Source organism: Microcaecilia unicolor, chromosome 1 (assembly GCF_901765095.1).
Source record: "Microcaecilia unicolor chromosome 1, aMicUni1.1, whole genome shotgun sequence".
Classification (NCBI taxonomy): domain Eukaryota; kingdom Metazoa; phylum Chordata; class Amphibia; order Gymnophiona; family Siphonopidae; genus Microcaecilia; species Microcaecilia unicolor.
This window is the reverse complement of record NC_044031.1, coordinates 323,102,757-323,117,441: the sequence shown is the minus strand read 5'-3', so window position 1 is coordinate 323,117,441 and position 14,685 is coordinate 323,102,757. Positions and strand designations below refer to the sequence as shown.

Genomic DNA, 14,685 nt, shown 5'->3' with positions numbered 1-14,685 from the left:
GTATATCCCAAGGTGTATGTGCTGGTCACAGCGGTCACCAAGAAGCCAGCTATTCTTTTGCAGGGAAACTCAGCTCTTTGGGTGCTTCATGAAAAGCCGGGTGGAGCAGTAGTTTAGGCTTGCCTTCTCTTTTGTGGCATCAGGCATGTGGCCAGGATCATGCTGTATTGGTTGCAGCAGTTGCCAGAGTCTCCTATCTGGAGTCTGGCACAGCAGTTTTAGTAGATATTCTCTATGGCTTTGTCCATCTCTCTTCTTGGTTGGTGGTGGTCTCTATGGTGGGGTGCCACTGTCCGTGGCCCGTCATTGAGATGTGGACATGGCCTCCAAGAAGCTCCTTAGCTACCCTTTAGGGGGCGCTTGCTGTTCAGGGACAACCTGGAGAATTTTTTTTTTTTTTGTTACATTTGTACCCCGCACTTTCCCGCTCATGGCAGGCTCAATGCGGCTTACATGGGGCAATGGAGGGTTAAGTGACTAGCCCAGAGTCACAAGGAGCTGCCTGTGCCTGAAGTGGGAATCGAACTCAGTTCCTCAGTTCCCCAGGACCAAAGTCCACCACCCTAACCACTAGGCCACTCCTCCACTCCAAGAATATGGGAAAGATGTAGTCTCTCTGTCTTCTGGAGCCGCGGCAGAAGGGCTGTCAGATGTCCTCGATCTCTAGGGGCCACCCCAGGGGAATGGGCTGTTTTTGGCCTGTTCACGTCTCAGGGTCTTTGACCCTTGGTTCATCCAGACCCTTCAAGTTGGGCTCCTTTCTTGGGCCAAAAAGAGCTGGCAACTTTAGCCCCTGTGACAGGGCAGGACCTGTCAATAGGAGTGTGCTGGGCCTATCGGCAGTGCAGGTAGAAGACAGACTGTCTCTCTTCCACCACAAGTGAGCCAGTATCATCTCATATCAGTGGGTTCTGTGGGTGATCTGAAAGGGATGTTCCTTGGAGTTCACTCGCACTGTGCCAGACTTCTTCATGGTGTCTTTTTGTGGCTTGGAACTAAAGCGGTGGGCAGTCACCCTTACCTTACAGCACTTGCTTGACTTGGAGAAACTGTTCCCTTGGTAGAGTGAGATCTGGGCCGTTAATCCATTTATTTAGTGGTCCCAAAGAAGGGCAGCTCCTTCTGGCCCATCCTGGACTTAAAGGGAGTGAGTGCTTGCCTTCGCGTGCAGCTTTTTCACATGAAAACCTTCTGGTTGGTGATCGCCTCAGTTCATCCAGGCAAGTTTTTGATGTCAGTGGATCTCACAGAGCCCTATCTACACATTCCCATTGTGGAGTATCACAAGTGGTATCTCCACTTTTATGTGCTTGGGCTCCATTTCCAGTTTCACTCTCAACCTTTTGGGCTAGCTATGACTCTCTGAACCTTCTCCAAGGTGATGGTTTTGTGGCGGTGGCAGCCCATTTGAGTACATTCCTACCCAGACAATTGGTTTATCCGAGCCAACTTGGAGGTGGAGTCCAGAGAGGCCGCTGCTTGGGGCATTGCTTTTCTGGAGGATCTGGGCTGGGTGGTGAATCATTTGAAGAGTCACCTATTCCCAACACAGGTCATGGAGTAATTGGGAGTTCATTTTGACAAAGCTGGAGGGATGCTTTTCCTCCCGGAGGATCGGGCTGCAAAGCTGCAGGCTCAGGAATGCATGTTGTGTGAGCTGGGGACTCCCAGGGTTTGGGACTAGCTGCAGCTCTTGAGCTTTATGGCAGTGACCCTGGAGGAGGTGCCCTGGGCAAGTGCATATATGCGACCTCTTCAGTCAGCCCTGTTGTCCTGGTGGATTCTGGTCTCCCAGGACTTGAGTGCCCCTTGCCTCTATCTGCCAGTGTGTGAGCTAGTCTGGACTGGTGGTACTGTCCAGGGCACTTCTTTCGGGGTGGGTTCCCTTGAAAGCCTTTCAATAGGTGGTGGTTACCACGGATGCGAGTTTCCTTGGCTGGGGAGCACATTGCTTGGGCTGGGTGACCCAGGGGATTTGGCCTTCTCTGGAGTTGTCGTGTTCCATCAACTGCCTGGAGATGTGGGTGGTACACCAGTCCTTGAAGGAGTTCCTTCCCCTGCTGTGGGGAAAGGCGGTGCAGGTGGTGATAGTGCCACCGTGGTGGCTTATGTAAACAAACGACAGCCCCTGAAGTTAGGTGATGACATTGGAAGTTGTAAGTCTGCCGCTGAGCAGAGGTGACCTGCAGACCTATCAGCAGTACACATAGTGAGCAAGGACAATGTCCAGGCAGACTTTTTCAGCCGCTCCCAGTTGAATCTAGGGGAGTGGGAACTGGGACCAGAGGTCTACTGGCTCATTCAGGACTGTTGGGAGCAGCTGGTGTTCAATGTGATGGCCGTGAGCTCCAGTGCCAAGATGGAGTGATTCTTCAGCCACCAGAGATAACATAGTAACATAGTAGATGATAGCAGATAAAGACCTGTATTGTCCATTCAGTTTGCCCAACAAGATAAGCTCATTGCATGTGATATGTGATACTTCATATGTATACCTGGTCTTGATTTGTCCTTGCCATTTTCAGGGCATAGACTGTAGAAGTCTGCCCAGCTCTGCCCAGCACTGGTGGTCTTTGATGTAACATAGCAACATACAGTATATATATATATATATATATATATATATATATATAATTCACATACATACAGTGCACTCCATTTAAGTGCACGTCGGATAAGCGCATGCTCTGTTTAACTGCATGCCGTACTTGTGTCCCGTTTTTGGCACCATCAGTTTCTATGGGGACAAACTTCGGTTAAGCGCATCACTTATATGCATGGTTTAAGACCGCTCCTCTGCAGGAAAGACTCCGCATAAGCGCACGCAAGGAATATGGAAGCCGATTGGCACGTGACAAAGGGGCAATAAATTTGAAATCTCGTTGGTTAACTGCCACAGGCAGAATAAGCGAAAGAAAGTTGTTACGGTGTACACTAGAGTCATCGTCATCATCGCACAACTGTAAGACTAACACTGGCTGAACGAATACTTCTTTAAAAAAAATTAGAAAACAGTCAAGCATCTATTGCTAAAGAATATGGTGTCAATCCCAGTCAAATTTCACATATCTTGAAGCAGAAAGATCAGCTTCTGGAAGACTGGCAAAACAATACAAATCCACAAAGGAAACGTAAACAGGCGGAAAAAGCTGAGGATGTAGAAGATGCTCTTCTTCGGTGGTTTTCTCAAGTCAGGAGCAGTTTCCTGTCAGTGGTCCACTGCTTATGGAGAAAGCTAATCAGCTAGCTGAAAGTCTTGGACTAACTGAATTCAAAGCCACTGTTGGATGGTTGGAAAGATGGAAGGAGAGGAACAACATAAAATTCAAGAAACAGCATGGTGAAAAACAAGACGCTGGTGGCTTTGGTGCTGAAAATTGGGTTGTTTCAGTTCTTCCTACCATCTTGAACAAGGTTGCACCTCGTGACATTTTCAATGCTGACGAAAATGGTCTCTACTGGCGAGTGATTCCTGATGGAATACTTGCATTCAAACAAGCCGAAATTAAAGGAAGTAAAACATCGAAGGACCGACTGACAATCCTCCTTTGCTGCAATATGGATGGGAGTGAGAAGTTGGAACCACTCGTCATTGGAAAGAGCAAACAGCCCCGTTGCTTCAAGAATGTTAAGCGACTTCTTGTGTCATACAAGGCTAACACAAATTCATGGATGACTGGGGAAATTTGGAAGCAGAGTATAAAGAAGTTAGACACTAGAATGCGGGCACAAAAGCGTCAGATTTTATTGCTTTGTGGTAATTGTGCTGCACACAGTGATGACAACAGGATGTCTAACGTCAAGGTGGTCTTCCTGCCACCAAACACTATCTCTCTGATCCAACCTATGGATCAGGGCATAATAGCCAATTTCAAAAAACATTATCGGGCTCTTGTGCTACATCGTCTGATGAACATTCTGGATGACCAGACTGGCAAGGATTAGAGTGGTATTGAACTGGCTCGTAATCTATCACTGTTGGATTCCCTACATATGCAGAAAGAAGTCTGGAATCATGTTACACAGGCAACCATTGTGACCTGCTACAAGCGGGCAAGCTTTGTTAAGGATGTGGAGAGGAACGAAACAGATGCAGCTGTTGCAAACGCATCAGATGAACAGGCTATTGATATCTCAGCCGGTGTTACTGAAGAGGAGTTTCATCACTACGTAGCTGTTGATTACGATCTACAAACAGCTGACGACAGCGCTGATATCGAGATATGCGCCTACACGCAGGCAACGGCTGATGATGAAACAGATGATGAAATGAGCAGCAAGACACATGCTGATGAAATTCAACAACCTCCAGTCACTTTTGCAAGAGCGCTGGAGAGTCTCAACACCGTGCGGGCCTATCTGGAGGCCACTGGATGTCAGTGCTATGACAGTTTTTACTGTCTGGCAGACGTAGTCTATGGAACTCACAGACACAATAGTGTACAGAAGACTATGACTGATTACTTCAAGTAAGCCTAACGTCAGTTAACGGAGACTGTATACTGTACGTATAATAAACAGTACTGTACATATGTTTATCAGATGTCAAGCTTCTTTGAGTCACAACGGTTAAGTGCACGCTCCGGTTAACTGCATGTATTTCTTTGGTCCCAGACCCTTGCACTTAAGCGGATTGCACTGTAATATATATATATATATATATATATATATATATATATATAATATTAAACAGGGCTTTTTTTGAGGGGGTACTCGGGGGTACTGAGTACCGGCACCTTTTCCAGTGTCTCCTAAAATTGACCCATGGACCACAAGTTTTAATGAAAGAGCTCAGGCTCAAGACACCAATTCTGCCTTTGCCATAAATTCTGTGACTGGTTGCAGGGGGCCTGGCTATTGTGGAGTGAGTCCCTCAGTGATCACCCCACCCCTGAAGGGTGGCCTGACATTTGAGTACCGGCACCTTTTTTGCTAGAAAAATTGCAAATATATATATATATAATATTGCTAAGGTAGGGATAGTATTTCTTGTGTGATTGTGATAAGTCTGCCTTTATTTTCTTGTACTTCCTTTCTCAATACTTTTTAATGTTTGATTTTATATTGTGAACTGCTTTGATCTCAAAAAGGTAAGTGGTATATTAAGTTTAAAGAAAACATAAACATACCCTGGTGCAGTTGTGGCTGGCGGAGAAGCCCCTGTATGTCTCCCTCCATGGCCTCTGATAGGCTACCTCTTGCACAGAATTGCGTTCCATCATCATCTTTCTTCTTCTGGTGTCTCCGAATTGGCCCTGCCAGCTGTAGTAAGCGGACCAGGTTCACCTGCTCGTAGCTGAGCCACTTCCTCTGTTCTGGGGCTGCGGGCTTCTTCGGCAGGGACCAGTGGAAAGGGAAGATCTGGATCCCTTCTGGCTTACGGTTTGGCCCTTGATAGGCAGCGGTTGACAAAACGCAGCTTTTCGTTCATGATGGTTTCCACCTTGCTTAAGTCCTGGAAGTCTTCAGCGTCCTTGGTTTATGTGAGAGTCTGGAAGATTTTTGAACAGTGGTGTTCTGAGAAGGCTGTGTCCCCATGGAAGGCGCAGATTCCCAAGGTCTTAGGTTTTTTGCAGTGAGGTTTGGATCAGGGCTTGGCCTCTCCAGTTTTGGGAGCAAAGTACAGGGTCTCTCCCTGGCAATGCTTGGGAAGGTTGCCTGGTTTGCAAACCCCAGTGCATCCTTCCGTTTCCTTCCTGGAACTGAATTTGGTTCTTTAAGTGCTCTCCAGGGCTTCCTTTGACCCTTTGCAGTGGGCCTTGATTAAGGACCTTACCCTCAAGGCGGTCTTCTTTGTGGCTATCACTTTGGCTTGCAGAATTTCGGAGGACTCGGTTCCCTTCTTTCTGCCCAAGGTGGTCTCGGCATTCCATGTGAACTAGGAGGTCTTTGCCTTCCTTTCTAGAAAAGGGATTTGATCCCTCTGCTTTTGGACTACATAAGCTAAATGTCAAGAGGAATATTGCTTCATTACTTAGAAGAAACCACTGAATTTTGTCTGTCCGATCATCTCTTCATTCTTTTCTATAGCAGCTTCAGTGGTTGATGGGGCATGGGTATGCATTATAAAGGGACCCTTCTGTTGCTTTGGCAGATGCGTACTTATACTGGTGAGTTCACTGGAAAAACCTAGCTTTTTCTCTACATCTATCTGCTGGTAGTAGGGGATAACACCCACTTGTTCAGAACAGTGCAGACGACTAAAGGAAAATAAATTATAAGGTAAGACATAATTTCACCATTAAACTTATTGTAGGAGCCCAAAGATTTGACCATATTACAACATTGCTGAGAAAGCATTTGTTGCCATGTTTACATCATATGAAGTATAAAATGTTAGTACTAGCCCACTATGCATTCTAAATGGGACTACCTCATTATCTGGCAAAGTTATTGGTTCCCTATTGTCTAAGCTAAGCTGTGTGATCTAGAGAATGACACGGGAGTAGGTAATCGCGGTAAACGGCAGTAATCCGCAGGAATGGGGAAAATTTTCAAAGTTTTACCGTGGGTGCAAAAAGAGGTTATTTCCCTGCCCTCAGGAGCAGTAATAACCCCTGCACCCGCGGTACAACAGACGCCTACCCATGGGCGTAGTTTGGGGGAGCGAGGGGGGCATTCCCCCCCCAAACGCAGGGCTGGTGCAACGCTGCAGGCAGCTCTTCCCGCCCTCAGCTCCTGAACAGGCTTCCTGTTCGTTCGTTCCTTCCTGCCCCCCCCCCCTCGCGCGCGTTTAAACCTTTTTATTTTCCTCGCAGCGATGGTAGTGAAGCACACAACACAGCAGGCTCGCCTCCAGCCTTTCCTTTCCCTCAGTATCCCGCCTTATTGCGATGATGTATTTCCTGTTTCCGCGAGGGCGGGACACTGTGTGAGGGAAGGGAAATGCTGGAGGTGAGCCCGCTGTGTTGTGTGTTTCACTGCTGTCGCTGCGAGGAAAATAAAAGGTTTAAACGAGCGGGGGAGGGGGCAGGAAGGAACGGAGAGGAAGGCTGTCGGGGAGCAGAGGGAGGGCAGGGAGAATCGCTGGACATGGAGGGGAGGGCAGGGGGAGAGAAGAGATCGCTGGACGTGGAGGGCAGGGGAGAGGAGAATTGCTGGACATGGATGGATGGAGGGGAGGGCAGGGGAGAGAGAACAATTGCTGGAATGGATAGATGAATGGAGGGGCAGGGGAGAGAGCAAATTTGCTGGATATGGGTGGATGGAGGAGAGGGCAGGGGAGAATGGAGAGTTGCTGGACATGGGTGGATGGAGGGGGTGAGGGCAGGGGAGAGAGGAGAATTGCTGGACCTCGATGGATGGAGGGGGCAGAGGGGAGATGCTGGACATGGATGGATGGAGGGGGCAGGGGAGAGAGGAAAATTGCTGGATATGGATGGATGGAGGAGAGGGCAGGGAAGAATGGAGAGTTGCTGGACATGGATGGAGGGGAGGGCAGGGGAGAGAGGAGAATTGCTGGACTTGGATGAATGGAAGGGGCAGGGGCGAGAGCAAATTTGCTGGATATGGGTGGATGGAGGAGAGGGCAGGGGAGACTGGAGAGTTGCTGGACATAGATGGACGGAGGGGAGGGAAGTCAGGAAGGAGATGCATATGGATGGAGGGAAGAGAGGAGAAATGCTGGACATGGGTGGAGTGGAGGGCAGGGAAGAGAGGAGAAATGTTGGACAAGGATGGATGGAGGGAAGGAAAGCAACACTAGACTTTGTGGAGGGAGAGGGAGGGAAAGTGAGACGACCTTGCAAGGGGGAAGAGGAAGGAAGGGCATTGGGTATAGGGCCTTGGAAGCAAGGGAATGAAAGAGAGAAACGGATGGAGCTGGGGACTGATAGGGTGATGAATTCCAGTGGAGGGTAGATGAGGGCTAAGGAAGTGGGTGAAAAAAGATAGGGGTTTATGAGACTGGATATTAAGTGAGAGACAGAGGGAGCAATGGTAATAGCTAGTAGGTAGATGAGAAGTGAAACAGAGACTAAGGTGAGAGAAAAGGGGATAAACACAAATAAGGGGCGGGGACATGAAATGAAAGGTCACTGCCAGACAGATGTAAAGAAGGAAAGGACAAAGCCAAGAGGAGAGAGAAGAAATGGAAACGCCAACGTGGAAAAGAATTTAGAGAAGACGGACATGTGGAAAGTGGAAAAGAGACTGGGACCAGCCCAATTAAAAAAATAAAGTGCTTGGACAACAAAAGTAGAAAAGAAATATTTTTATTTAATACTTGTTAAGAACTGAGATGTGCCTGCTTTGTGAAATGTACGTCTTTTCTATTTTTGTATTTTGCAGAGTGCAGGAGAAAATACATTTCTGTTTCTCTTTTACCATTGTTTACCTGGCTTTCTTGAGGAAGATCTCTATTTCAGTTTTTCTGTGGTTCCCTGTTTTGTATAGTGAGAAAACAATTAAATGTGCTTGGAGTAGTAGAATGGTTAGAAAAATTAGTGCTCATTATTGCTTGTTTTGTGAATGAATATTTCATCACTGTTTCATTATTGCTTGCCAGACCAGTCCAGTATTATTACATTTTAAGGGCATTTGTTTTAATTCATGTATGCAGTCCTTACATGCACTTGATTTTGCTCTTTAAACCCAAAGGTAAATCTTAAGTGTGATTAAACAGCGAGGCTTCTGTGGATAGGGATAGAGTTCGCGGGGACGGGGATAGAGTCCACGGGGATGGGGTGGGGACGGGGACAAACTTTGTCCTGCTTCATTCTCTAGTGTGATCATAGTACACAATTGATTAGGAATTCATCAAACTCACGATCTAAGCTAGATTCTACTAGAGGTTCAGGTTTCTTTTTTGCAGCCTCATTATAGAATTCTTTTCTACAGAACTTGTGAACAGAGGTACAGTTGAATCATTTTTAAAGAGAGGTTAAATCTTATTTCTTTATGTTGGCTTTTTCAGGTTGTGAATGATTGGAATGGTGCGGGAGCATATAGCAATTCAAAAAGCACTGGATAAATAATGTTGTGGAATTTGTATTTGTTGTCTTAAGATAGTTATATGTACTAGTGAAGTAGTTTTGTAGCTGGACTGTTTTGTAAACTGCTCTGACTGGTCTGTGATGGATGGGCGGTATATCAAGTGACCCTCCTGCAGCTGTTTTCACTTGGGAGTCTACTCCTTGCTGAAAGCTCTACCAGCTGAAATCATAGGGACAGACAGCCAGTCGGGTGGGGGAAAGCCCCTATGATAAGTAAAACATGTGCTAGGCGTTTTACTTACCGAGCTGCTTGCTAAATTTATGTGAATCTCATTTGCATGTGATTTCCTTTGAGCATCACTCACTATTTCAAAATCAGTAACTTCTACTGTGTATCTAAATGGATATGGTTTTTTAACGGGGACTTTTGAGCATCAGCCCCTGAGTCTTGTATGTGCTGAATTCTAAGGAGAGGTAAAATGGTGCCAACTTGGACACTGATGGTCTCGGTTTTCCTAAGGCTACAGTTTTCACAAGGGAGACTTGTGAATTCAAATGGGTTGTAGCTTACGAGCTATTAATACTGCAGATCATCCTTCAGAAAAATGTAGTTCTTATTTCAGCAACATGTAATTGTTACTGATGTGGTAAAAAGAGCAGTAGCCAGGAGACCAACCCAAGACTTTATTCCACTTAGCACATGTACCTGTGGCTGTTGGACTGGTTCACAAACAGATCTTTTATTTAAAATTTCAGTTCCACTATATGAGCAGCATCATAACAATTAGATACTGAAGTTTCAGCAAACCTGTCTTTTCTGTTTGTAATTACAAAGAGCAGTAGTGCATGTGCAAGAATGCATAACAAAAAGACCCTATAAGTGGCACAGTTTAGCAAAAAGAGGCTGAAATACTAGTAGCCTATAACAGAGACACAGGTAGAGGCAACCCCATATAGCAAAACAGATACAAGATTATATTTTTCTTGGTAACGCTGATTGTCTGTTGTTTCCTAACAGGAGAAACGTGGACTTCGAGAACTTAGGGTCCTTGAGAAACTGAAGAGTGTGGTTTCTGAAACAAACAATCAGACCTTGCCAAGTTGTCAAGAAGCCTTGCATGATAACCTGAACCAAGCTCTCCAAACACGTAAGTGAACAGTGATTGCCATATTTGCTCTGTAGTACAGTCTTCTAAAGAGAGCCTCTCTAGGGAAGTGTATAGAAGGTGTTTTGGGTTTTTGTTTTTTGTTTTTTTTTTAATTGTGTAAGAAGTCCAGTTGTTTTGATGTAGAGAACAATTTTAAGAGTCATTTACCCGAGTTGATCAGCAACCTCACAGAGGCTAAAATGTTCATGGACTTTCCCAACCTGTGCAGAGTTTTAGCCCTAGCGAGGAGACATATTTATGGAGGAAATTGAGGACGGGGTTGGAAAATATATATAGACTGGGTTTCCAGATCTCTGTGTGGGTTAATTTAAAAGCAGTTTTGGCACAGAAAATATATGTGCAAGTCCACGTGTATGTTTTACTTCTAGACCGTATAGATAATTCTCAAAGGCAAACGAACCGTATGGTTTCTTGCTGAAATTTAATTGCAAGGCTTTATTCCCATAGATTTTGTACCTGGGCTCACTTTTTGAAAATTGCCTCAATATTAGAGAATTTGAAAAATGCTTGTGTAAAAGCCTACTGCTCCATGCAGGGTTTTCTAAAGAGAATGTACTACCTTAGTTCATGAATTAACTATAATTGCAATCATATTTTCTGTTACAACCTTTGCTAGTCATGAGCCCTCCACCGGTAGAATTGTTAATGTGGGGTGTAATTTTATAACGTGTATTTCATGTATAAAGGGGAAAGGGAAATGGGACTTGATATACCGCCTTTCTGAGGTTTTTGCAACAACATTCAAAGCGGTTTACATATATTCAGGTACTTACTTTGTACCAGGGGCAATGGAAGGTTAAGTGACTTGCCCAGAGTCACAAGGAGCTGCAGTGGGAATTGAACTCAGCTCCCTAGGATCAAAGTCCACTGCACTAACCACTAGGCTACTCCTCCAAGAAGGCCTTTTATAAAGTTGTGCAGTGGTATTCACACAAATAGGGCTAGATTCTAAATATGGCGACTGAAAATGCCGTGCGGAAAAAAAATACGCCTAGGCGTATTCTCTGAAGTATGCCTAAATTTTATAGAATAGGTTTAAATTTCCACACGGTATGTAGAATACGCCAAGGGCCTCTCTACATGACCAAATTTAGTCACAGCAATTTACGCCACATTTTACTTGGCATAAATCCTGATACCTAAATTAGGCGCAGAGCTGGTGTATTCTATAACAATGTGCCTAGGTTTTAGAAACACCCATGGCAACTATGCAACTTAGAATTTACGCGCACTACGTTACAGAATACACTTAGCGAAGTGTACATGTAAATCTTAATGCCAATTAATTCTGATAATTGCTTTTTAATATCCAATTGACAACACTGACTAGCTAGTTAACCAATTAAGTTATGTGCATTGTTATAGACTATGCTCTGATTTCCATGTGACAGTTCAGGAGTGATATGTAGAATCTGGCAGATAAGGTCTTCTATGTGTTTACACCACTGCACAGTTTTATAAAGGCCTTGCACTCGCAAGATGGTACCTGCTTATATATGTGCCATATGGAGGTATTCCCGGGTCTGGGGGTAGAGGGAGCTGTAATTTGGATGTGAGCTGTAATGTACATGTGTATTTTGTAAAATATGTAAGCATAAGCTTAGAGTACACACACATTTACACCTATCTTGAAGCAGGGGTAAATTTGTGCACCAGGATCTGCATGTTAGTGAGGCTGGATCTGGAGACCCATTTTATAAAATAGACTTATAGGTGTTCTGTTATAAAATCTGCTTCTAAAAGGGTAATTTTCAAACGTCGTTTTCCACGAAAAGCAGGGTTTTTTTTTAAAATATATTTGTACCCCGCGCTTTCCCACTCATGGCAGGCTCAATGCGGCTTAGGTACTTATTTGTACCTGGGGCAACGGAGGGTTAAGTGACTTGCCCAGAGTCACAAGGAGCTGCCTGTGCCTGCAGTGGGAATCAAACCCAGTTCCCAAGGAACAAAGTCCACCACTCTAACCACTAGGCCACTCCTCCACTCTTTATCAATGGAAATAGAATTTTATAAAATTACCTATCTGATAGGCAGATAAAACAGGCTCTACTACTTTCATTTTCCTGGATTGAGTGGGGATGCTTCTAGGGTTGAGGTTAGAGTTGGGAAGGGTTTGTGTTTACATGCTTTATCGGCTATCATTTACTGTGGGGCTCTTTTACGAAAGCTTAGCATGTGCCAATGGAATTAGCGCATACTATAAAGCCCATAGGTATAAAATGGGCTTCTTAGCATTTAGCATGTGCTAATACCGTTAGCGTGTACTAAGTTTTCATAAAGGGGCCCTGTGTTACTATGCATACTTTTGAAAATTTGACCGTATGTTCTCTGTGAACCCTGAAAATTGATACATGCCTAAGGGTGGGTATAAATGTGTGCATGATATTTCTGTGGGATAATTTTCACAGAAGTATGTATAAATTTTAGCATTCAAAATTTGTCAAAGCCTGTACAGAATAAATTATTTTTCTGCTTTCTATCTGTGCGCACAATTATGAAACTACCCCTAAAAGTGGGAATTGTTTTTGCCCACAATATTCTGAAACTAGGGACCCTGTTTACTAAGCCATGCTAGCGTTTGTAGCGCATGCTAAATGCTAGAGTCTCCCTTATGTTCCTATGGGAGACTTAGAGGGGCATAATCGAACGTGGACGCCCATCTCCATGGGCGACTATCTTCGAGGACAGGTCCGCAAAGGGGCAGGACAGACCGTATTTTCGAAAAATATGGGCGTCCATCTTTTGTTTCGATAATACGGTTGGTGCCGGGCAAATGCATCGAATTTGGGTGGATTTGAGATGGGCGGTATCGGTTTTCAGCGATAATGGACACCGAAGCCGCCCAGCTCAAAAACGAGCAACTCCAAGGCATTTGGTCGTGGGAGGAGCCAGCATTTGTTGTGCACTGGTCCCCCTCACATGCCAGGACACCAACCGGGCACCTGAACTTCACAAATTGCTTCCAGGCATAGCTCCCTTACGTTGGGTGCTGAGCCCCTAACCCCCCCCCCCCCCCCCAAACCCACTCCCCACAACTGTACACCACTACCATAGCCCTAAGGGGTGAAGGAGGGCACCTACATGTGGGTACAGTGGGTTTTGGAGGGCTCACATTTACCACCACAAGTGTAACAGGTGGGGGGGGGGGGGGGATGGGCCTGGGTCCACCTGCCTGAAGTCCACTGCACCCACTAACAACTGCTCCAGGAACTTGCATACTGCTGTCATGGGGCTGGGTATGACATTACAGGCTGGCAAAAAAAAGTTTTTAAAGTTCTTTTTTTTTTGTGGGAGGGGGGTTAGTGACTACTGGGGGAGTCAGGGGAGGTCATCCCCGATTCCCTCCGGTGGTCATCTGGGCAGTTGCGGCCCAAATGCTCGCTACTGCCGCCCTTCTTTTTTCCATTATTGGCCGAGGGCACCCATCTCTCCTCGGCCGATAAACACGCCCCAGTCCTGCCTCCGACACACCCCCGTCAACTTTGTTCGTTCCCGCGACAGACTGCAGTTGGAGGCGCCCAAAATCGGTTTTCAATTATACCAATTTGGGCACCCATCTCTGGATTTGGGTCGAAATATGGGCGTCTTTTTCTTTCAAAAATAAGCCTGTTTTTTTTTTTTTTTTTTTGTTACATTTGTACCCCGCACTTTCCCACTCATGGCAGGCTCAATGCGGCTTACATGTGGCAATGGAAGGTTAAGTGACTTGCCCAGAGTCACAAGGAGCTGCCTATGCCTGAAGTGGGAATTGAACTCAGTTCCTCTGTTCCCCAGGACCAAAGTCCACCACCCTAACCACTAGCGTTTAGCGCATCCTAATCATTAGCACCCACTAAAAAAAGCTAACACACCCTTAGCGCTGCTTAGTAAGCAGGGCCCTAGGCCTTTAAAAGTAGCAGAGCTCTATCTTCTGACCTGGTCTGGTAATGTACTAGTCCCCTGCTGCTTGTGGGTAATCTCTGAAAAGCTTTGCTATAGCTCACACTAGAAAAAGAGCCTTGCTGGTTGGAAAGAAAAATTAATATGGTTGAAATTAATCCTGTCATTGGTTATTGTATTTTCGTGTGTATTTGTTTGTCCTCGCTCAGCATCACATAAATTGTGGAGACGTGCAAAATAAAAACACCACATACAAAGATTTATGTTAGACCTGAACATGGGGTTGCTGAGGCTCAATAAACATTAATGTGATGAATTATGGCAAACAATTACAGTGCACCTTAGAGAAAATTTGGACAAAAAGCCTGCAAGTCAGGTTGCTTGCAAAATGTTGAAATAGAGCATCATTTGTGTAATAGGTACGGGCACTGAAAGAATGTTAGGTTTTTTTTTTTGGTTTGAACATTTTTTTGTTAATAAGAAATATTTAGATGTAAACTAAAAATATCAGTAGGAAACTGGTTCTATCGAATAAATCAATCTTCCCATATAAATACAGAACCCAGTTATTAAATGTAAGTATACATCTTTCAAAAAGGAGGAAAAACGCCTCAAGAAAAAGCTTCTCCCACAGTTGTAAGTGGGATAAAAGCTATCATTTCATCATCATGGGCGATACAAAAAACCTCCTATATTTAATTATT

At 45.1% G+C, this 14,685-nt stretch overlaps 1 protein-coding gene across 2 annotated transcripts in view; it reads left to right on the top strand.

The window, feature by feature from the left end:
- BLOC1S5 (biogenesis of lysosomal organelles complex 1 subunit 5) overlaps positions 1–14,685 on the top strand; it is an 89,764-nt gene that overhangs the window by 35,788 nt on the left and 39,291 nt on the right. For both annotated transcript variants that reach the window (XM_030208982.1, XM_030208972.1), the window contains exon 3: positions 9,952–10,081. In XM_030208982.1, the coding sequence (XP_030064842.1) occupies positions 9,952–10,081 (130 nt within the window). The remainder of the gene's footprint in view (positions 1–9,951; positions 10,082–14,685) is intronic.